Source organism: Schistocerca americana, chromosome 8 (assembly GCF_021461395.2).
Source record: "Schistocerca americana isolate TAMUIC-IGC-003095 chromosome 8, iqSchAmer2.1, whole genome shotgun sequence".
Lineage (NCBI taxonomy): Eukaryota > Metazoa > Arthropoda > Insecta > Orthoptera > Acrididae > Schistocerca > Schistocerca americana.
In genome coordinates, this window is record NC_060126.1 from 98,818,994 (window position 1) to 98,837,222 (window position 18,229).

The window sequence follows — 18,229 nt, forward strand, 5'->3', positions numbered from 1 at the left end:
TTTTGTGGAGACTGTACCGATATCAACTTCAATGGGCTTCATTGACATGGCCAGCAGAATGTGTTTCACCAGATTAGAGAAGGATTAGAAAAAAATGTGGAAGGGATTGGATGTCCTGCCCATACCAAGTGCTGCTTAAGTCTTAACTGCCAACACTGAGAAAAGCATTGTAAAAATATTTAATTATTTTTTGGTATACGTGGTAATGCCCAGCACTTTTGGAGTCTGGATTGTTGACAATGAAACATTCATCATGAAAATATTTAATTATTTTTCAATATGCATGATAAGAACAAAAAAGGTGAAAGAGTTTTGCTTATACATTGATATCAATCATCACTCTCTTTTTACTTACACAAAAAACAAGATGGCTGTTGCTAATGTCTGAGCTGAGAGAATCCTTAAGCTTCAGATTCCATTAAAACAGTTTTTTGATGTCAAAGACAGACAACCTGAAATAATTTCAGATATTTTCAGTTAACTAGTCATTTCATGTTTTTGAAATGAAACTTGACTCTGTTTGAAAAAATATGTAAGAAGCATGGAGAAGAATAAAGTGTTGATAACTGAAATGAGAAATATGTTAATAGACACTCAAAGATGTCTGAATGAAAGGAAGACTGCCAATTTTATTGGCATGCAGACCAAGATGAACCCGAAAGAATTAAAGAAATAATTAATTTGATTTTGAATTTTAAGGAAGAGACAATGCTTTCTTAACATTTTATTACATTGAGAAATGGGGTATTCCTTTTAATAAATATTAAGTATTTGATTGGGTGATGCTATCTGAAAGCCCACATTTGGTGGTGATTGAAAACACTGTAATATACCTGACTAAAAATGGTGTGAAGATTTCAAGTGGCAATTGTTCTCAGGAATATAGATATCTGAAGAGTTTTTTAGAAACTACATGTGACTCGGAAGAATCAAAGTCAAAAAATTATGCAAGCATTTGTTTTCTAATACGGCACACAATGCCACTGTGGCAAGAGTATTTTTGCTGATATTGGCCCAGTGGACTGATGAAAAAAATTGACTGCCGCCAGGGAGTGTGACATCAATCTTATAGCGCCAGTTTAACTAAAAGTTGATGTGACTGGAATTTTATAAATACGTAAAAGAGAAGAAAGAATTGCTGAAAAAGGGGAAAGGTTAAATCTTTCAAAAAATATGGTGTACCAACTACTTCTGTCATAAAAAATTCCATGTAATTGTGTTATAAATAAAAAGTGATGAACTTTTTACTTCATTTCTACACCCCCATATCAGAGTGTCCTGATGAGGTCCGAGCTAGACATGGCAACCCTAGGCACACTGCTTTCTGGCCAGTTAGACATGACAAAATCTACTTATTACATCTTCAAATAAAGAAAAAGTGAGAGAGAACAAATGTGGCCACCTTTAACTTTTGGCCCATCATCATTTTGTTACTTTCATCTCGTAAAATATTTGTAAGGAGCCAGTAACCATACTGTTAAGTGCTCTTAACAAACAACCAACACCACCCTTCCATGGAGTTATCCTTCCCTCACCCATTTCACTTGTCACAACCCCTGACCTGAGTTGAACTGCAGAGAGAGAGAGAGAGAGAGAGAGAGAGAGAGAGAGAGAGAAATTGTATTTCTGTAACAGTCTGCATTGCCTGATTAGACATTGCATTTTGTCATTTGGATGCCTATTGTATTTTGCATTGTGTGACACCGTTCCATTCCTGTCCTTTAACCTGGTATCCTTGGCATATGAAACTGACTTAATCAGTATTTTTTTCTACATCTTTAACATATTTCCCGCCTCTGGTACTGTCTCTTGACAAGGGATCTGAAAATGTAGGATCTATTTTTAGCAAAATTTGCAACTGTTAAAAAGATTACGTATACAAATTTAAAAGACTGTCACACAATATGCCTGGAGATGAAGCCTTCATATTGCTTTCAAATGTCGGTTAAAAAGTGGTGGAGCTTTTTAACTGGAATGTTTTCCGTTGCAAAAATTTTATTTTTTTTTTTTTTTTTTATTTTTTTCCAAAGCAGTCTTCTTTTCTTTTGGCTCTAACATTTTTCCACTGATGAACAGGCTGCTTCTCTGGTTTCAGGTGTTTCTCACCATTATTTTTGTTTTTTACCCAATTCAGTAATTATAAAAAAAATTGCAGAGTATTGATTTCAACCTTTTATAGGTGGTCATGGGCATTTGACAGTGCTTGAGATAGAACCAGCAATGTAAGTGGCATATAAATAGAATTGATAATAACTCTATTTGCACTTTAGAGGAAGACTTTCAGCATAGTAGAAATATGTCGACAGGTTTAGTTTTCTATTCACTATAGTGCAGAGTGTCGACCCTATAAACTGCCAGTCAGCTGTGAGTATAAGCAAGTAGTCACAATAATAACAAGTGCTACACAAAGCAGCATTTTGGCTTAATGTACACATAATGTCCTTACAAGTAGAATTATGACTGCTTGAGGGATTGGGAGTGGTGTGGGGAAGAAAGCCCTGCTTCCCTGTCACAAGGCAGCCAGCCTACACTCATGCTCTGTGAAAGCAGTATTGATACTAGATCATTGGGCATGCTGATCCCTTCTGGTGTTGTGAGGGCCTTAATCAAACTCCATGAGTGAAGGCTTAGTCTCTTCAGTTATTTTAAAATATCTTGGCAGACACTATTATTGCAGAATATCAAGGAGGATTTTGTTACAGGAGATCTACTATCGACAAAATCTTTGTCCTACATCAGATCGTAGAAAGAAGGTGTGAGTTTGGCCAAGAACTAAACATGCTGTTTGTCAACTTCAGAAAAGCATATGACTGTATTCATTGGGAAAGTATGCTGAGGTGTCTGGAAGAGTTCAGTTTTGCCAAGAAACTAGTAAGCCTCATTAAGGCCTGCCTGATGGATACTACAGAAAAGGTAAAATTTGGAAATAAAGTGTCAGAAACATTCAAAATAAAAACTGGAATATGACAGGATGATGGACTATCACCTTTTCTTTTCAATCTTGCATTAGAGAAGGTAATGCAAGAGATGTCATCTAATGAACTCGCAGGGGATGTGAACATCAAGTACCTCGGATATGCCTACGCAAGAAGAATAAGGGGAAATGGCTGACATTCTGGAAACAACAGCGAGGAAAATTGGACTTCAAGTCAATCATGACAAGACAGAATACATGGCTCTACACCATAGACATAATGAAACTCAAGAACCACTTCCACAGTTACAGACAACTGAAGGTTCTTATCGTCAAGTCAGGGAGTTCAAATACCTGGGTGCAGTATTCGGAGATGAATCATCCAGTAAAATGAAATTACAGGCAAGACTACAGGCAGGCAATTGCTGTTACCATGGCCTTAATGCTCTCCTTAAAACCAGAAGTTTGTCAAGACATTCCAAAATAAACATCTACAAAACACTCCTACAGCCAGTAGAACTATATGGATGTGCCACCTGGATTACAACCAAGCAAGCTCTGAACAGGCTGATGATATTTAAAAGGAAAGTCCTTCGGAAGATTTTTGGACCAGTTTATGATAATGAGTGTAAAAAATGGAGAATTCGTCACAATACAAAGTTGTATGATATTTACAAAGAGCCAAACATTGTGGCTATAATGAAGACACGATGACTCCAGTGGGCAGGGCATGTTGCTCGAATACAGGACAACCAATGGCCGAAAACTGTACTCGACACCAAGCCAAATGGCAGAAGGCCCATGGGAAGACCTAGAACTTGATGGAGTGACTGCATATCCAAAGACCTTCAGAGAGTGGGACTGCTGGAAGGATGGCAGAAAGGAGCCAAAGACAGGCTGAAGTGGAGGCCATCTCTCAAAGTAGTGCATGGTCCATTGGGCCCGATCACGTAAAGTAAGAAAGTAAGTAAGTACATAACATCGTCAGTGGGGTGTTGAGTGGCATAACACACAACTTTCAGATTAAGGTCAGTTCATACTTAACAAAACACAATGCCAGAACATTCAACAATGTATTAGAAATGGTGACATTTGCACAGGCTGTCAACAGAGTAGAATGGAATGGAGCAGAATGGGATGTGATGGAATGGGACATTAATGTCAAAGTTTATTGGAAAGAAGAATTTGACAGTGACGTTGGTGTGAGGTGGAGGGGGGTGTCATCATCTGGTAATAAAGGAAGTTAACTACTATTGCATGGTTGTTACAGTATTGGATTTCACCCATTTATGCCTCCTTATGCTTTATTTTATTGCTTTACTTTGTTTTTGTGACACCTTTGAAATGTCCTTTATTTTATTATTTTACGTTGCTTATGAGACACATTTAAAATGTGCCATGGTGGTTTGGATATTATTTCCATAGAGTGTTCTTCAGCAAGAGAGACCAGGATCAGAAAGGGAATAATGATTTTGGTTTTACGATACCTGGACATAGGAAAGCCTACTTTTTTTACAAATAAGAATATAAACTGATGAAACAAATTTTCAGTAACAAACTTGTTCTTAATAGTGAAAAAAGTCACCTCCAGTGAAGAAGAAGAAGAAGAAGAAGAAGAAGAAAGATATAGTTGTCTCTGGCATTATCTGGTACTTTGAATTGGGGGAGGGGATGGGGGAGAATTATGCACAGTAAATAAAGTAAACAGCCTGTATGTGTCACATTATAAACGTTGTTTATCCGTAAATATTGCTGCTAGCAAATAAATGTCAATGTCTTGCAAAGTTTCAACTTTTCCTGTTGTTTCAATTGTCAGCAGTCTACCATGAAAACATTCTCAAGGAGACCACTATGAAGTTTTCTTTTCACATTGATAAACTTTATTATTTAGTTTCTTACCTCCTATACTGGATCGCACATTTATGTACCACAGGTGGCATCTTATAACCTCAGCCTCCCCCTTTGGATACTTTGTGTGTCACTCTGTGCCATTGTGCCTGCCCATCCATTCCCCTTCCCCACACCTTTCCTGCTCCACGTTGTATCCCCCCTTCCCCTTATCCCCCCCTCTACACACACACACACACACACACACACACACACACACACACACACACACTCTCCACCTCCCGATACTGTGGATGACAGTCTTTAGTTGCTGCATGCCCCCCCCCCCCCCCCCCCCCCCCATCCATACCTTGCTACAATCTCCCTTGCCGCCTCACTCCAGATTGTGGTCACATTTGGTTCAGAGCTGCTATTGGTAATGGTCATGAGTGCATGAGATTTGCTTGCGTGTGCGAATGTGCATGTTTTCTTTGTTGAAGATGGCTTTGGGCAATAGGTACTAATGTGTAACAGTCTTTCGTTGTGCCTATCTGCAACTTAATGGGTCATCTTTATGGTGAATAGCAATTTAGTCTTTTCTTATATTATTAATATTCCAACCTGAGGTTTACATTGTTTGAAAATGGTACATTAGTAAGAGAATTGTGCCTTCGAGGATGGCCTAATTTCTATAAAAACAAACATCACAAGTAACACAAATAGTGACTGTGAAAGTATACACACTGTGATTACACTTTGGACTGTTTGTCTGCAGCATCTGCTTGCAGTCTCAGACTGGATCCTTACAAGATAACTGTAATGCATTGACTGAACAGTTCTCACATTTACTTAACTTTGGTGCTGCAACTGGCTATTGCAGTCTGTGCGTGATGGAGGGGTTGATCCGAAATGTTCTTTTTTCTATGATGAAGCATGTATTCATTTATTAAGACTTGTTAACTTGCAAAATAATTGATGTTGGATTTCAAAAAATCTACATCAGTTACATTATGAACCTCTGCAAGGTATAAAAACGTAAGTGTGGCATGCAGTTAGTGCGACATAAATTGTTGCCCCAACATTTCTCTATCGAACCGTAACTTCTGATAGATATGTGAATTCTGCAACCTTTTTTCCAGAGAAAAAACAATTAACAGAAAGTGTTAAGGTCATTTTATACTGGACAGTGAAAAAAATCCCACCATCAGTGTGCCTATGACAGTATGACTTTGAGTTTTTGATGACAGGTATATCCTTTTGCACAACATATCCATTATATTTTCTCATGCTGTTGGCCCAGAAAACTAGTCAATTTGTTGCACCATTTGCAAGGCAATCAATAAGATTTATCACTTTGGTATTTTAGAAATAACCTTTGTGACATACTTAATTGACTTCATGATTAATGGAAAATCTCATATAAGATGTGAAACAAATACTAACAAAGAGATAGAGGGGCTGGCCAATACTTACCTCAGCTCAGTACAGCCGATAGATACACATAAAACAGAACTGAAAATTTACATTCCTAGCTTTCGGAACTTTGTTCCTTCATCAGGGAGGAGAGAGGGGAAAAAAGGGAAGAAGGGAAAGTGGATTCAGTTACTCACAACCCAGGTTATGAAGCAACAGGGAAAGGTTGCTTCATAACCTGGGTTGTGAGTAACTGAATCCACTTTCCCTTCTTCCCTTTTTTCCCCTCTCTCCTCCCTGATGAAGGAACAAAGTTCCGAAAGCTAGGAATGTAAATTTTCAGTTCTGTTTTATGTGTATCTATCGGCTGTACTGAGCTGAGGTAAGTACTGGCCAGCCCCTCTATCTCTTTGTTACTTAATTGACTTCATCTTTTACAATTGGGGCTAGCAACTTCCACCCACTGCTTTGTTGATTGTAATTTCTGGTGTTTAGTGGTGTACCTGCAGCTCACCTGCAGAAGCAACTCAGTGTCGGTTTTTTTAAATGGACTAAAATTGTTGGAACAATTTCCACATCAGCTTTTCATCTGTGTTCAGCAAATGCTGCATCCTTCTTACTGAGAGATTTAAGAACGAAAATAATCAATTATTGTCCATGTACATTATGTTGATGAGAGAGTTGTCATATAAAATGGGCTGCAATCTTTCTTCTAATACAGTTGCAGACTCACACACATTTAACTGATAATTATCTGATATTTTGTTCTGCACTTGTATGTTTTTTTCTTTTGACTAGGCTCTTCACATGAATTGTCTCCAACAGAAGTATAATCTTTCCCGATTTCAATCACATATGTAGGCTGAGTATTTATGGATGTGATGATGTATATATATGATGGTACGGGTATCATTAAAATTATGTCATGTGTGCTGAAACTCAAAATTTTTGCCATACTACACTTGCAAATGGCTAATTGCAATAATAGATTTAACGAATGAATAATTTTTAACAGTCAGAGATGGTGATAACATCTTTCAAAATGTTTTATATTGTTGTGGACCACAGTCATGGAAACTTAATTAGTTCAGCAGATCAGATTGTCAATTTACGTAAGTTATGATGTAGGTTGCAGAAATTTTGCATAAGGCAGACTGATGATGGACATGTTTTTTTCTAAAGTGCCTAAAAGTGGATAATGATTCAACCTGTCAATTGAAATGAGAGATATAAGTGCTACCTATTCTGTAGTGCTTCCATATGTTTGTAATTTAGATGACTTCCTTTCGTATTGCTTGGCTGTTTCTCTGGAAGCTCAAAAACTTTTGCTGTGTGGTGTTGAGGTGACCTGCTAGCCACTTACATGGCAATGAAATTCCCAATCACTTGAAGTAATGATTTAAATTGTAAAGGGTTATACTATTGTTACTCATAGTGTAGTAAATAATAGGTCCATACAATTTTTCATGGTAACCCTTGCTCGTCTGCAAGAAAATTGAAACTAAAGTGAGACATGCAGTTGCGTGCCAAACTTTTTATATAAGCTGCATTTGGTTCTGTGTAATTGTGATCATTTGAAGAAAGAGGACCAGCTTCAGTTCTGTGGCATCTCATCACTGGTGCTGCAGCGGTCCTTTAATGATTGTTATTGCTATTCTTTTTTAGATGCATTTGCTGAAATGTAGCTTCTGAGAGTGAATTGTTCAACTACTAAGACTTCTTAAAGAAACTTACAGTATAATGTGATTATTAAAAGACTGTTTTTGCCACAGCTTTTTGATTATTTTTGCTGTAGACAGTTTGCTCAGAGGCTGGTTTAGTATTGTGTAGCTGAGATAGCAATATATGCTAGACTCTAAAGGCATAAGGGCAAGTAAACATATTGCTAAGCTATATGCTTCAATGTCTGTCAAAGCAGTATCACAAAATTGTGCTGACAATCAGTAGTAGTGTGTGCCATTATTTTTAACCATTGCGTAGGAGCCAGTATCCTTTGCCTGGCCTTTGCATCTCAGCATTTCCTTATCATCTTCATAAGCTGGCAGCAGCTTGTATAATTCTTCAATACACTTTTTAGCATTTATATCCATAAAGTGATATCAAATGTGTGGAAATTAGACAGCAGTTTATTTCAAATATGTAAAAGTGATTGCTGAATAGGTCACAATGAAAAGGATAATTCTGTCTAGAAAATTCATTTTTCTGTCAGAAATAATAATCACAAAAGTCTGGTGGTTAAAACATTGATGTAGTGTTTGGCATTTATTATTGCTTTGCCATATAGTTCTTTATAATAAATCTGTTTGCAAGAGGAGAAAAATCTGAAGGTTTGGAGCTCCAAAATTTCAACATCTTCATGTGACCTATTCGCTGCCCCTTCCTCTCTCAAGTCAGAAGCTAAAAATGTATTACATCTGTGTGCATTAACAGATAAAATTACTTGTCACAGTGATGAAATAGTGCCTTTTTGGTAAATGTAATTTCAATTGGAGGCAGACTTCTTTGTATTTGTGTGGTATGTGAATTGGGCCTTTAATCTGTTTATGATGTTAATTTCTGTTGTAATTTCTTTTTAATTCTGTAAAACTCTTTATTTCAGTATATTCATTTAAGTTTAATTAATTTCAGCCTGTGACTGGTGCTTCTTGCTGAATGATCTTGTACGCCACATTAATTTGACTTTTTCAGTTCAGATTTTGTTTAAATTTTTCTGTGGAAAACATGTGACAACCACACACAAATTTAAGAAGGAAAAAGTGAACTCAGGCTTAATGACTTGCTTCTGATTACTGAATTTCCTTTTATGATCAAAAGGAAAAGAGCTTGTATGGGAATGAGGATGATGAAATAAACGTGACGAGTGGAGCACACGGAAAGAGCTGTAAGATACAGATTGCTCAATGCATGTCAGGAAAAAAGATGTCAAAGCTTTCATGCTTTGATAAATTTCCACAGGAGAGAATGAAAGAAGGAAAAAGGGCTGGAGGGAAGGAGGAAGCAGCACATATACCACTTACTGCAGCCTCCTCTCCAATGGTGAGTCTCATCAGTCAAACATTTGCTGCAAGTGTAACGAAAATCATTGGTCTTGTTACTGATTTTAAGCAGGAGACTGTCCTGATCTGTGATGAATGTAGAGCAACACGTAGTGGTGTGAAGGGCTTAGTTTTAGACCCCAATTGAGGAGGAGGGAAGAAAGGTAATGCAGAAAGTTATCAAAACTGGATGCTGATTACAATAAGGCCAGAAGAGGGGCAAAAAACTCAAACCACAGATGAAAATGAATAAATTTGAAGGGAAGCAAAAGTAGAATATCTGACTAGGTAAATAATTCAGGTGTTGATCTCTACCTCAAGAACAGAATGAATTGTACAAAATATCTATAGAAGTTAGTATGCATCCATTCTACAATGTAGCATTTGGGAAATGCATAGTTTTCAAATGAACAGCAGCATGTTGATTTTTAGGAAGAAAATCTTTTATTTATCCAAAATTATTTGATTTAAAGGGTCACTTAAGAAAAGTTACATCATCCACGTGGCAACCACTCTTTTGAATACAATTCTCAGTAACTTATAACATGGGCTGAAAGGCATTGATCTGTCAAACCCACCTCTTCTTAAATGACAGCTTTCAACTCCATTAAACTTTGAGCTTGTTAATATAGACACACATTTTCAAATACCCCCACAAGAAAAATCACAATAGGACAAAGACTTGTCTTAGTGACCATTGCATGTAGCTAAAATGAGAAATGAAGCATCTAGGAAATTGTTCCTCACAACTGTCATGGGTGAATATGCAGTGTGTGATGTCACACCATACTGTTGAAATTAAACATGCCTCATATTGATCTTTTCTCTCTGCAGTTCTGGCAGAAAGAACATATTCAGCATGTGTAAATTACATTTGAAATCCAGTGGTACATTGTTCTCCTTAAAAAATTAGGCCCAGTTACACTAATGTGTCACATGAGGAGATTGGAGAGGTCTTTCATGAATTATGCAAGGCCGTTCAGGGGCCTAAAAATAATAGTTTGTTAGTTAACTGGCCCATTTAAGTAAACATATGCCTCATTGTTTATACACAGCATTGCATGTGGGTTCTTTACCAAATTCACTTGCATATGCACCGTGAGTTGTTCTCACTGCTGCAAGTCCCTGGATTTTGCCTGCCAAATCATCAGTATTTTATATTGATGGAATTTCAGATCCAAACATAACCTTTATCTCTCAGAATCCCTGCTCATCTGTAGACAGTGTCCAAGCTGATGGGTAAATCATCTTGGACTCCAGATGACTGCCTCTATCAAAATGACCATGTTTTCAGGGATACTCGCATTATCAGGACCTGGTGGTATCTTCTTAGTAATGTTTCTTGTTGTTCTGACATCTGTAACTAGTTATAGGATAATATTATGACTCAGAGCTATGTGATTAAAATGATGGCAAAATATCTGCTGTGTTGCAGTGACAGACACAGCATTTAGGATAGAGCTATTGTATGCAGACACCTGATGCTCTATGATCCACTGTTCCATTGGTACTGAAATGATGGACAGTCCCAAAGTGAATGTCATGTGTATATTATCCCTCCCATCCCTAACAGCTGTGTACTAGCCAGTCTGGAAACTCTGATTTCTAAAGGTCATCCTGTACAACAAGTGTTAGCTGCAAAGCTGTCTAAAGATGGTTCAACATCTTGATTATAAAGTTGGTCCCATAATCCCATTATTTGCTGGAATAGTGATCCATTAATGTATATTTAACTTTTTGTAAGTGAACTACACAGTTCATGCAAGAGGTCCTAATAGAAACAATCTAGTTTTTCCCCTTAATTAAGATAGAATATGTAATTTTGAGATTCTAGAGAGCGAAACTATTGCTGATGGAAAATATTTCCTTAAGTCACATTTTTTATATCAACACCCTATAAGGACATTCCATAAATAATGTCCCCACATTACCATGTAACAACTTTCACTACTGGCATTCAGTTATCTCAAACTTTGCTTGCTTCAGATCCCTGCACCCTTTAGACCAACAGCTAGCACCTGCCACACAACTGAGTAGATTTTGTACAATGTTGTCATTCATGTGTTTTGGTTTAGATTTTTGTTAAAGGACCACACATGAGATTGTTTCAGATTGCTTTATCACCTGTTTTGTGATTGATGCACGTTACAAGTAATCTCAAAGGTGCTGTAGCAGATGTGACACATTGGTCCTCTGAAATTTCTCCTATGCTCATTGAGTTCCCTTAAAGTTGATCAGCACACATACAGAGCAGTCAGAAAAGCCAAAGTATCTAGGACATCTTTCCCTGCCTGCAAATACCAGCAGGGGGAAAAAGGAGGAGGGGGGGGGGGGAGGCAAAGGGTTGATATTGCTGCATACAAAGATGCATGGAAATTCAGATAAATGAATTTATAGGTATGGTATCAAAGGAAGCATGCACTGATATTCCTGTGCTGCAGTGTGCTACCATGGATCAGTAAGAAAGAAGAGTTTGTGGAAGTGGTAACCAATATGGTACAGCTGCTAATGTCAGCCATTTGGTCTTGTTCTACCTCCTTTTGCTCACTCTGATGTCATGGAAGTTGTCCTTGTTCATCTACAGATTAGACACTGTTCAATGGCACATGGCTTCATACTCCTGTGAGGATATTTTGCAGTGTGTAGCACTCATTGTATGAAGTTTTCATCACATCACCCCTTAACAGATTTTTGTAAAATATGTTTTGGTCTCAGGTCATACAAATGCCTTCATTACTGGTTTCATTTTCGTTGGTGATCTGTTTGGATGCAAATAAAGTGGGAGATTTTTTTTTAAATTTGCTGATCAGAAGCATATTAATTGTGTGTAGTTAAATATACACAATTTTACAAAGCAATTACATGGGAAAAGATCACAAAAAATTAATAAGACAAAGTAACTGACTAACTCTACATTCAGATAACAATTCTTCAAATCTGAGCCACACCTAGGGCATTCTCACTTGCAAGCAGTAGATCTCGTTCTAGCATGAAAATGGGCAGAAAGGACATTGGCACATATGGCTGAATGTTTATTCTTGGTCGGAGTAGCACTTTTTGATACAAAGTAACTCATTAAAGCACAACTGAACTTGCCAGGAGAGGCGGTCACAATGTGATGCTATAAAGTTGGTAGCTCTTAAATCACAGATATCATATTAAAATATTCACACTATAAAAGTCACTGTGAGATATACCCTTCTAGAAGTAAGAACTATAAAAAAAATTACATAAGACGGCTGTAGTCTTCAGCTCCCAACAGTTGGAGTGCAGATACATGTTCATTGTGAGTGCCTCTCCTGGTGTGTTTAGTTGTGCTTTGATGAGTTACTGTGAAACAAATGAAAGTTTAATTTGATAACCTAGTTTTTTGATGTTTTCTATACCCCTTTTTTCTTATTTTCTAAACAGATCATGTTATGCTGACTCATAAAGATGTCAAAACCAGTAATGGTATAATTTGTATGACTGAGGCTGAAATATATAACTAAAAGAAAATTTTTTACTAGAAGGTCATTGTGTTCCCCTCAGGCAGTATGCTTAGTCTGTGTTAACTACCTTTTTTTTTTATGTCTTAAGAAGAGTGCTAGTTTACAACTGGTTCATCTTCCATTTAGCAGACATAAAGGTTATTGTAGTACAAATCTGGAGGTTTTGTGAAATATCTAACCTGCTTTCTAAATTACCAGGTAGGAGAATTTTTCTGGGACATTTTTTTTTCACATTTTCCTGAATTGGTAGTTTAGTATCGCAGTAATTTGCAAAACATTTAGTTGAGTATGATTTTTGCCCTGGACTAATTAGAATGGATGTTCTTAACAGTGACTTTCCACCACATCCATTTAACACACACACACACACACACACACACACACACACACACACACACACACAGAGAGAGAGAGAGAGAGAGAGAGAGAGAGAGAGAGAGAGAGAGAGAGAGAGAGAGAGAGAGAGATTTTGAACATTGACGTTTGTAACATTGAGGACTGCAGTCATCATGTTTAATTCTCTGTAAGCTTGATAGTCTCTTTTTTATCTAGAGGAACAACACGTTGTGATCTTCAGTCCAGTGACTGGTTTGATGCAGATCTCCATGCCACTCTATCCCGTGCAAACCTCTTCCTCTCCAAATAACTACTGCAAGCTTCATCCTTCTGAATCTGCGTAGTGTATTTATCTCTTGGCCTCCCTCTACAATTTTTACCCTCCACACTTCCCTCCAATACCAAATTGGCGTTCCCCAGATACCATCCAATCCCTTCTTCCAGTCGAGTTGTGCCACAAATTCCTCTTCTCCCCAGTTCTATTCATTATCTCCTCATTAGTTACATGGTCTACCCATCTAATCTTCAGCATTTTTCTGTAGCACAACATTTTGAAAGCTTCTATTCTCTCCTTGTCTAAACTATTTATCGTCCATGTTTCACTTCCATACATAGCTACACTCCATACAGATACTTTGAGAAAGGACTTCCTGACATTTAAACCTATTCTCGATGTTAACAAATTTCTGTTTTACAGAAATGCTTTCCTTGTCATAGCCAGTCTACATTTTATATACTCTATACTTCAGCCATCATCAGTTATTTTGCTTCCCAGATAGCAAAACTTATCTGCTACTTCAAGTGTCTCATTCCCTAATCTAATTCCCTCAGCAGCACCTCATCACCTCATTTAATTTCACACATTCCATTATTCTTGTTTTGCTTTTGTTGATGTTCATCTTATATCCTCCTGTCAATGCTCTTCCAGGTCATTTACTGTCTCTGACAGAATTACAATCAAACCTCAAAGTTTTTATTTCTTCTCCATGGATTTTTATTCCTACTTAAATTTTTCCTTTTGTTTTGTTTACTACTTGCTCAATATACAGATTGAATAACATTGAGGATAGGGTACTAACAACCCTGTCTCACTCCCTTCCCAATCACTGCTTCTCTTTTGTGTCCCTTGACTCTTATAACTGCCATTTGGTTTTTGTACAAATTGTAAATAGCCTTTTGCTCTGTGTATTTTACCCCTACCGCCTTCAAGATAGTATTCCAGTCAACATTGTCAAAAGTTTTCTCTAAGTCTACAAATGCTAGAAATATAGGTGCACCTTTCCTGAACCTACCTTCTAAGATAAGTCGTAGGGTCAGTATTGCCTCACATGTTCCACCATTTCTACAGGATCCAAACTGATCTTCCCTGAGGCTGGCTTCTTTTCCATTTGTCTGTAAAGAATTCTTGTTAGTATTTTCTCACTGTGACTTATCAAACTTATAGTTCAGCAATTTTTACACCTGTCAACATCTGTCTTTGGGATTGGAATTATTATATTCTTCATGAAGTCTGAAGTTATTTCACCTGTCTCATACATCTTGTTCACCAAATGGAAGAGTTTAGTCATGGCTGGCTCACCCAAGGCTATCAGTAGTTCTAATGGAATGTTGTCTACTCCCGGGGCCTCGTTTCGACTTATGTCTTTCAGTGCTCTGTCAGATTCTTCTCGCAGTATTATATCTCTCAAAAATGTTCAAATGTGTGCGAAATCTTATGGGACTTAACTGCTAAGGTCATCAGTCCCTAAGCTTACACACTACTTAACCTAAATTAACCTAAGGACAAACACACACATCCATGCCCAAGGGAGGACTCTAACCTCCACCGGGACCAGCCGCATAGTCCACGACTGCAGCGCCTTAGACCGCTCGGCTAATCCTGTGCGGCATCGTATCTCTCATTTCATCTTCATCTACGACGTCTTCCATTCCCATAAGATTGCCCTTAAGTACATCACCCCTGTATAGACCCTCTATATACTCCTTCTACCTTTTCTGCTCTTCCTTCTTTGCTTAGGACTGGTTTTCCATCTGAGCTCTTGATATTCATAGAGGTGGTCTCTTTAATTTTCCCGTAGGCGGTATCTATCTTACTCCTAGTGGTATATGCTTCTACATCCCTACATTTGTCCTCTAGCCATCCCTGCTTAGTCATTTCTCAATCTCATTTTTGAGATGTTTGAATTCCTTTTCACCTTCTTAATTTACTGCATCTTTAAATTTTCTCCTTTCATCAGTTAAATTCAATCTCTCTTCTGTTACCCAAGGATTTCTACTAGCCTTTGTCTTTTCACCTACTTGATCCTCTGCCGCCTTCACTATTTCATCTCTCAGAGTTACGTATTCATCTTCCAGTGTATTTGTTTCCCGTGTTCTTGTCAGTCATTCCCTAATGCTCTCTTTGAAACTCTCTGCAGCCTCTTGTTCTCTCAGTTTATCCAGGTCCCATCTTCTCAAATTCCTACCTTTTTGCAGTTTCTTCAGCTTTAGCCTACAGTTCATAAACAATAAATTTTGGTCAGAGTCCACATCTGCCCCTGGGAACATCTTACAATTTAAAACCTGGTTCCTAAATCTCTGTCTTACCATTATATAATCTATCTGAAACCTTCCAGTGTTTCTAGACCTCTTCCATGTGTACAACCTACTTTCATGATTCTTGAACAAAGTGTTAGATATGATTAAGTTGTGCTCTGTGCAAAATTTTACCAGGCAGCTTCCTCTTTCATTCCTTACCCACAGCCCATATTCACTTACTACTTTTCCTTCTCTTCCTTTTCCTACTATCGAATTCCAGCTCTCATGACTATTAATTTTTTGTCTCCCTTAACTATCTGAATAATTTCTTTTATCGCATCACACATTTCTTCAATCTCTTCATCATCTGCAGAGCTAATTGGCATATAAACTTGTACTGCTGTGGTAGGCATAGGCTTTGTATCTCTACTGGTTACAGTAATTTGTTCACTATGCTGTTTGTAGTAGTTTATCCACATTTCTATTTTTTTTATTCATTATTTAACATACTCCTGCATTACCCGTATTTGATTTTGTTTTTATAAACCTGTATTCACCTGACCAGAGACCTGTCCCTCATTTCACTGAACTTCACTAATTCCCACTATATCTAACTTTAACCTATCCATTTCCCTTTTTTAAATTTTCTAACCTAACTGCCCGATTAAGGGTTCTGACACTCCATGTTCCGATCCTTAGAATGCCAGTTTTGTTCCTCACAACTCTTCTGGGGTAGTCCCCGCCTGGAGATCTTAATCAGGAATATTTTAGCCAAGGGGAACATCATCATCATTTATCCATACAGTAAAGCTGTATACCAGGCTGTTCCAGCTCGTCGGCTCCGTTGTGAGCCACGGAGCGCTCCCTGCTCCAGGGAGCCATGTCGCTCGCTGTGACCATTCAAGTGGGCCGGCATGCCGGCACCTGGCATGGCTGGCTGAGGCAGGCGGTAAGACAAGCGTTTTGATGTGCCGGCTGCATCTTATAAGATCGACAACCTCATATTCTTAGCTGCTAAGACGTGGTGACATGCTACACCAGGAAGTACGATGTTCAGGAAATAAATAAGAAACAACTGTTTTACAAGAAATTGCATACTAACTTTATTGGGTCTCTGTAGCTTGACATTTTCTTTTCATTAGAAGATCGGAAATATCAGGCGTCAAAGTGTTCGCAGCGTTAATGCGGAGGATGGCCTTCATTGTTGCATCCTGAAGAAACAATCGTTCCTTACTTTTTACTCTTTTTCATTACTGAGAAGAGCTGCTCACAACAATACGTAGATCCAAACATGCACATGATCTGAGCAGCATTGTTGTGAAGCTTGGGAAATGTTTTTTGCTGTAATGAACGATACCAACGTGACAAATCCAACGTGTTGTAGTACCTCTCTTTCAACAAAGTTGAATTTTGCAAATCAATTATCTCCAATTAAAGTGACGGTGACAATTCATCGGGGGAAACTGAAAAAGGAGTGCTGAACACATTAAGTTCCATTTCAAAACTAGTCAGGTCTCGGAATCGTGTTTCAAACGACGTGATGAGCTGCTTTAACTTCGCTTGGAAATCGCCGAAAGTAGTACCTTCAGGTAGTTCTAAAGAAGCAAGATGACTGAAGAACGTTAAATGTCCATTACTCATCTGCCTCTCAAATAAACGTAACTTTTCCACGAACACTTTGATCTGGTCGTGGATGTCAATGATTAACTGCCCTTTGCCTTGCAGTGACAGATTTAAATTATTCAGATGCATGGTTATATCAGCTAGGAATGCCAGGTCTGATATCCATTTTATATCTTTCATACAACACATTTCTTCCCATTTTATTTAGAGAAAAAGGGATATTTCCTCGCGAATGGCAAAGAAAACATCAAGAACTTTTCCCCGACTCAGCCAATGAACTGTACTGTGGTAAGGTATATCCCCATACTCCGCTTCCATATCTTTCAGGAATCCTTTGAATTGGCGATGATTCGTACTGTGACGCCGCACAAAATTCACACACTTCACGACATCTTTCATTACGCCACCTAGCTCTACTGTTTCAGCAAACAGTGCCTCTTGGTGAATAAAACAACGAAGAGTTAAAATGTCTTTCCCGAATTCGTCCCTGAGTTTATTTTTCAAACAAGAAGCAAAACCTGGGTGATGCCCGATCATTTGTGGTGAACTGTCTGTCGCTACAGAATGGAGCTTATCCCATGGCAAATTCATATTGTCCACTGATTCACAAACAGCTTCAAAAATGTCACGTCCTGTTGCGGTGTAATCAAGTGGTACCACATCCAAGAGTTCTTCAGTTACTTGCAGCTCCATGTTGACACCACGCACAAAGACTGCAAGTTGAGCACAGTCCGATATGTCGGTGCTTTCGTCAAGCGCTAGCAAAAATGCAACAAAGCTCTCCGCCTTTCTCCTGATCTGTGTCTTTAAATCCGCTGCCATGTCCAGGATTCGACGAGACATTGTTTGCTTCGACAGGCAAACCCCTTCAATTGCCTACACCTCCATTGGAAACAAACATTCTGCAACTGCTACCATGCATGATTTTACAAGTGGTCCCACCAAAAATGGCTTGCCACTTGTCGCAATGATGTGAGCGATCCTGTATCTTGCTCGAATTGCAGATTCAGTAGTGTTTTCTCTGCTCTCATTCACCTGAAAATTATAAACGCATTACAGAACATGGAACACAA

The 18,229-nt window shown here is 38.2% G+C and overlaps 1 protein-coding gene across 1 annotated transcript in view; it reads left to right on the forward strand.

Moving 5' to 3' along the window:
* LOC124544655 (cholesterol transporter ABCA5-like) overlaps positions 1–18,229 on the forward strand; it is a 347,877-nt gene that overhangs the window by 247,354 nt on the left and 82,294 nt on the right. Inside the window, exon 25 of the mRNA XM_047123269.1 lies at positions 8,969–9,190. Within this exon, the coding sequence (XP_046979225.1) occupies positions 8,969–9,190 (222 nt within the window). The remainder of the gene's footprint in view (positions 1–8,968; positions 9,191–18,229) is intronic.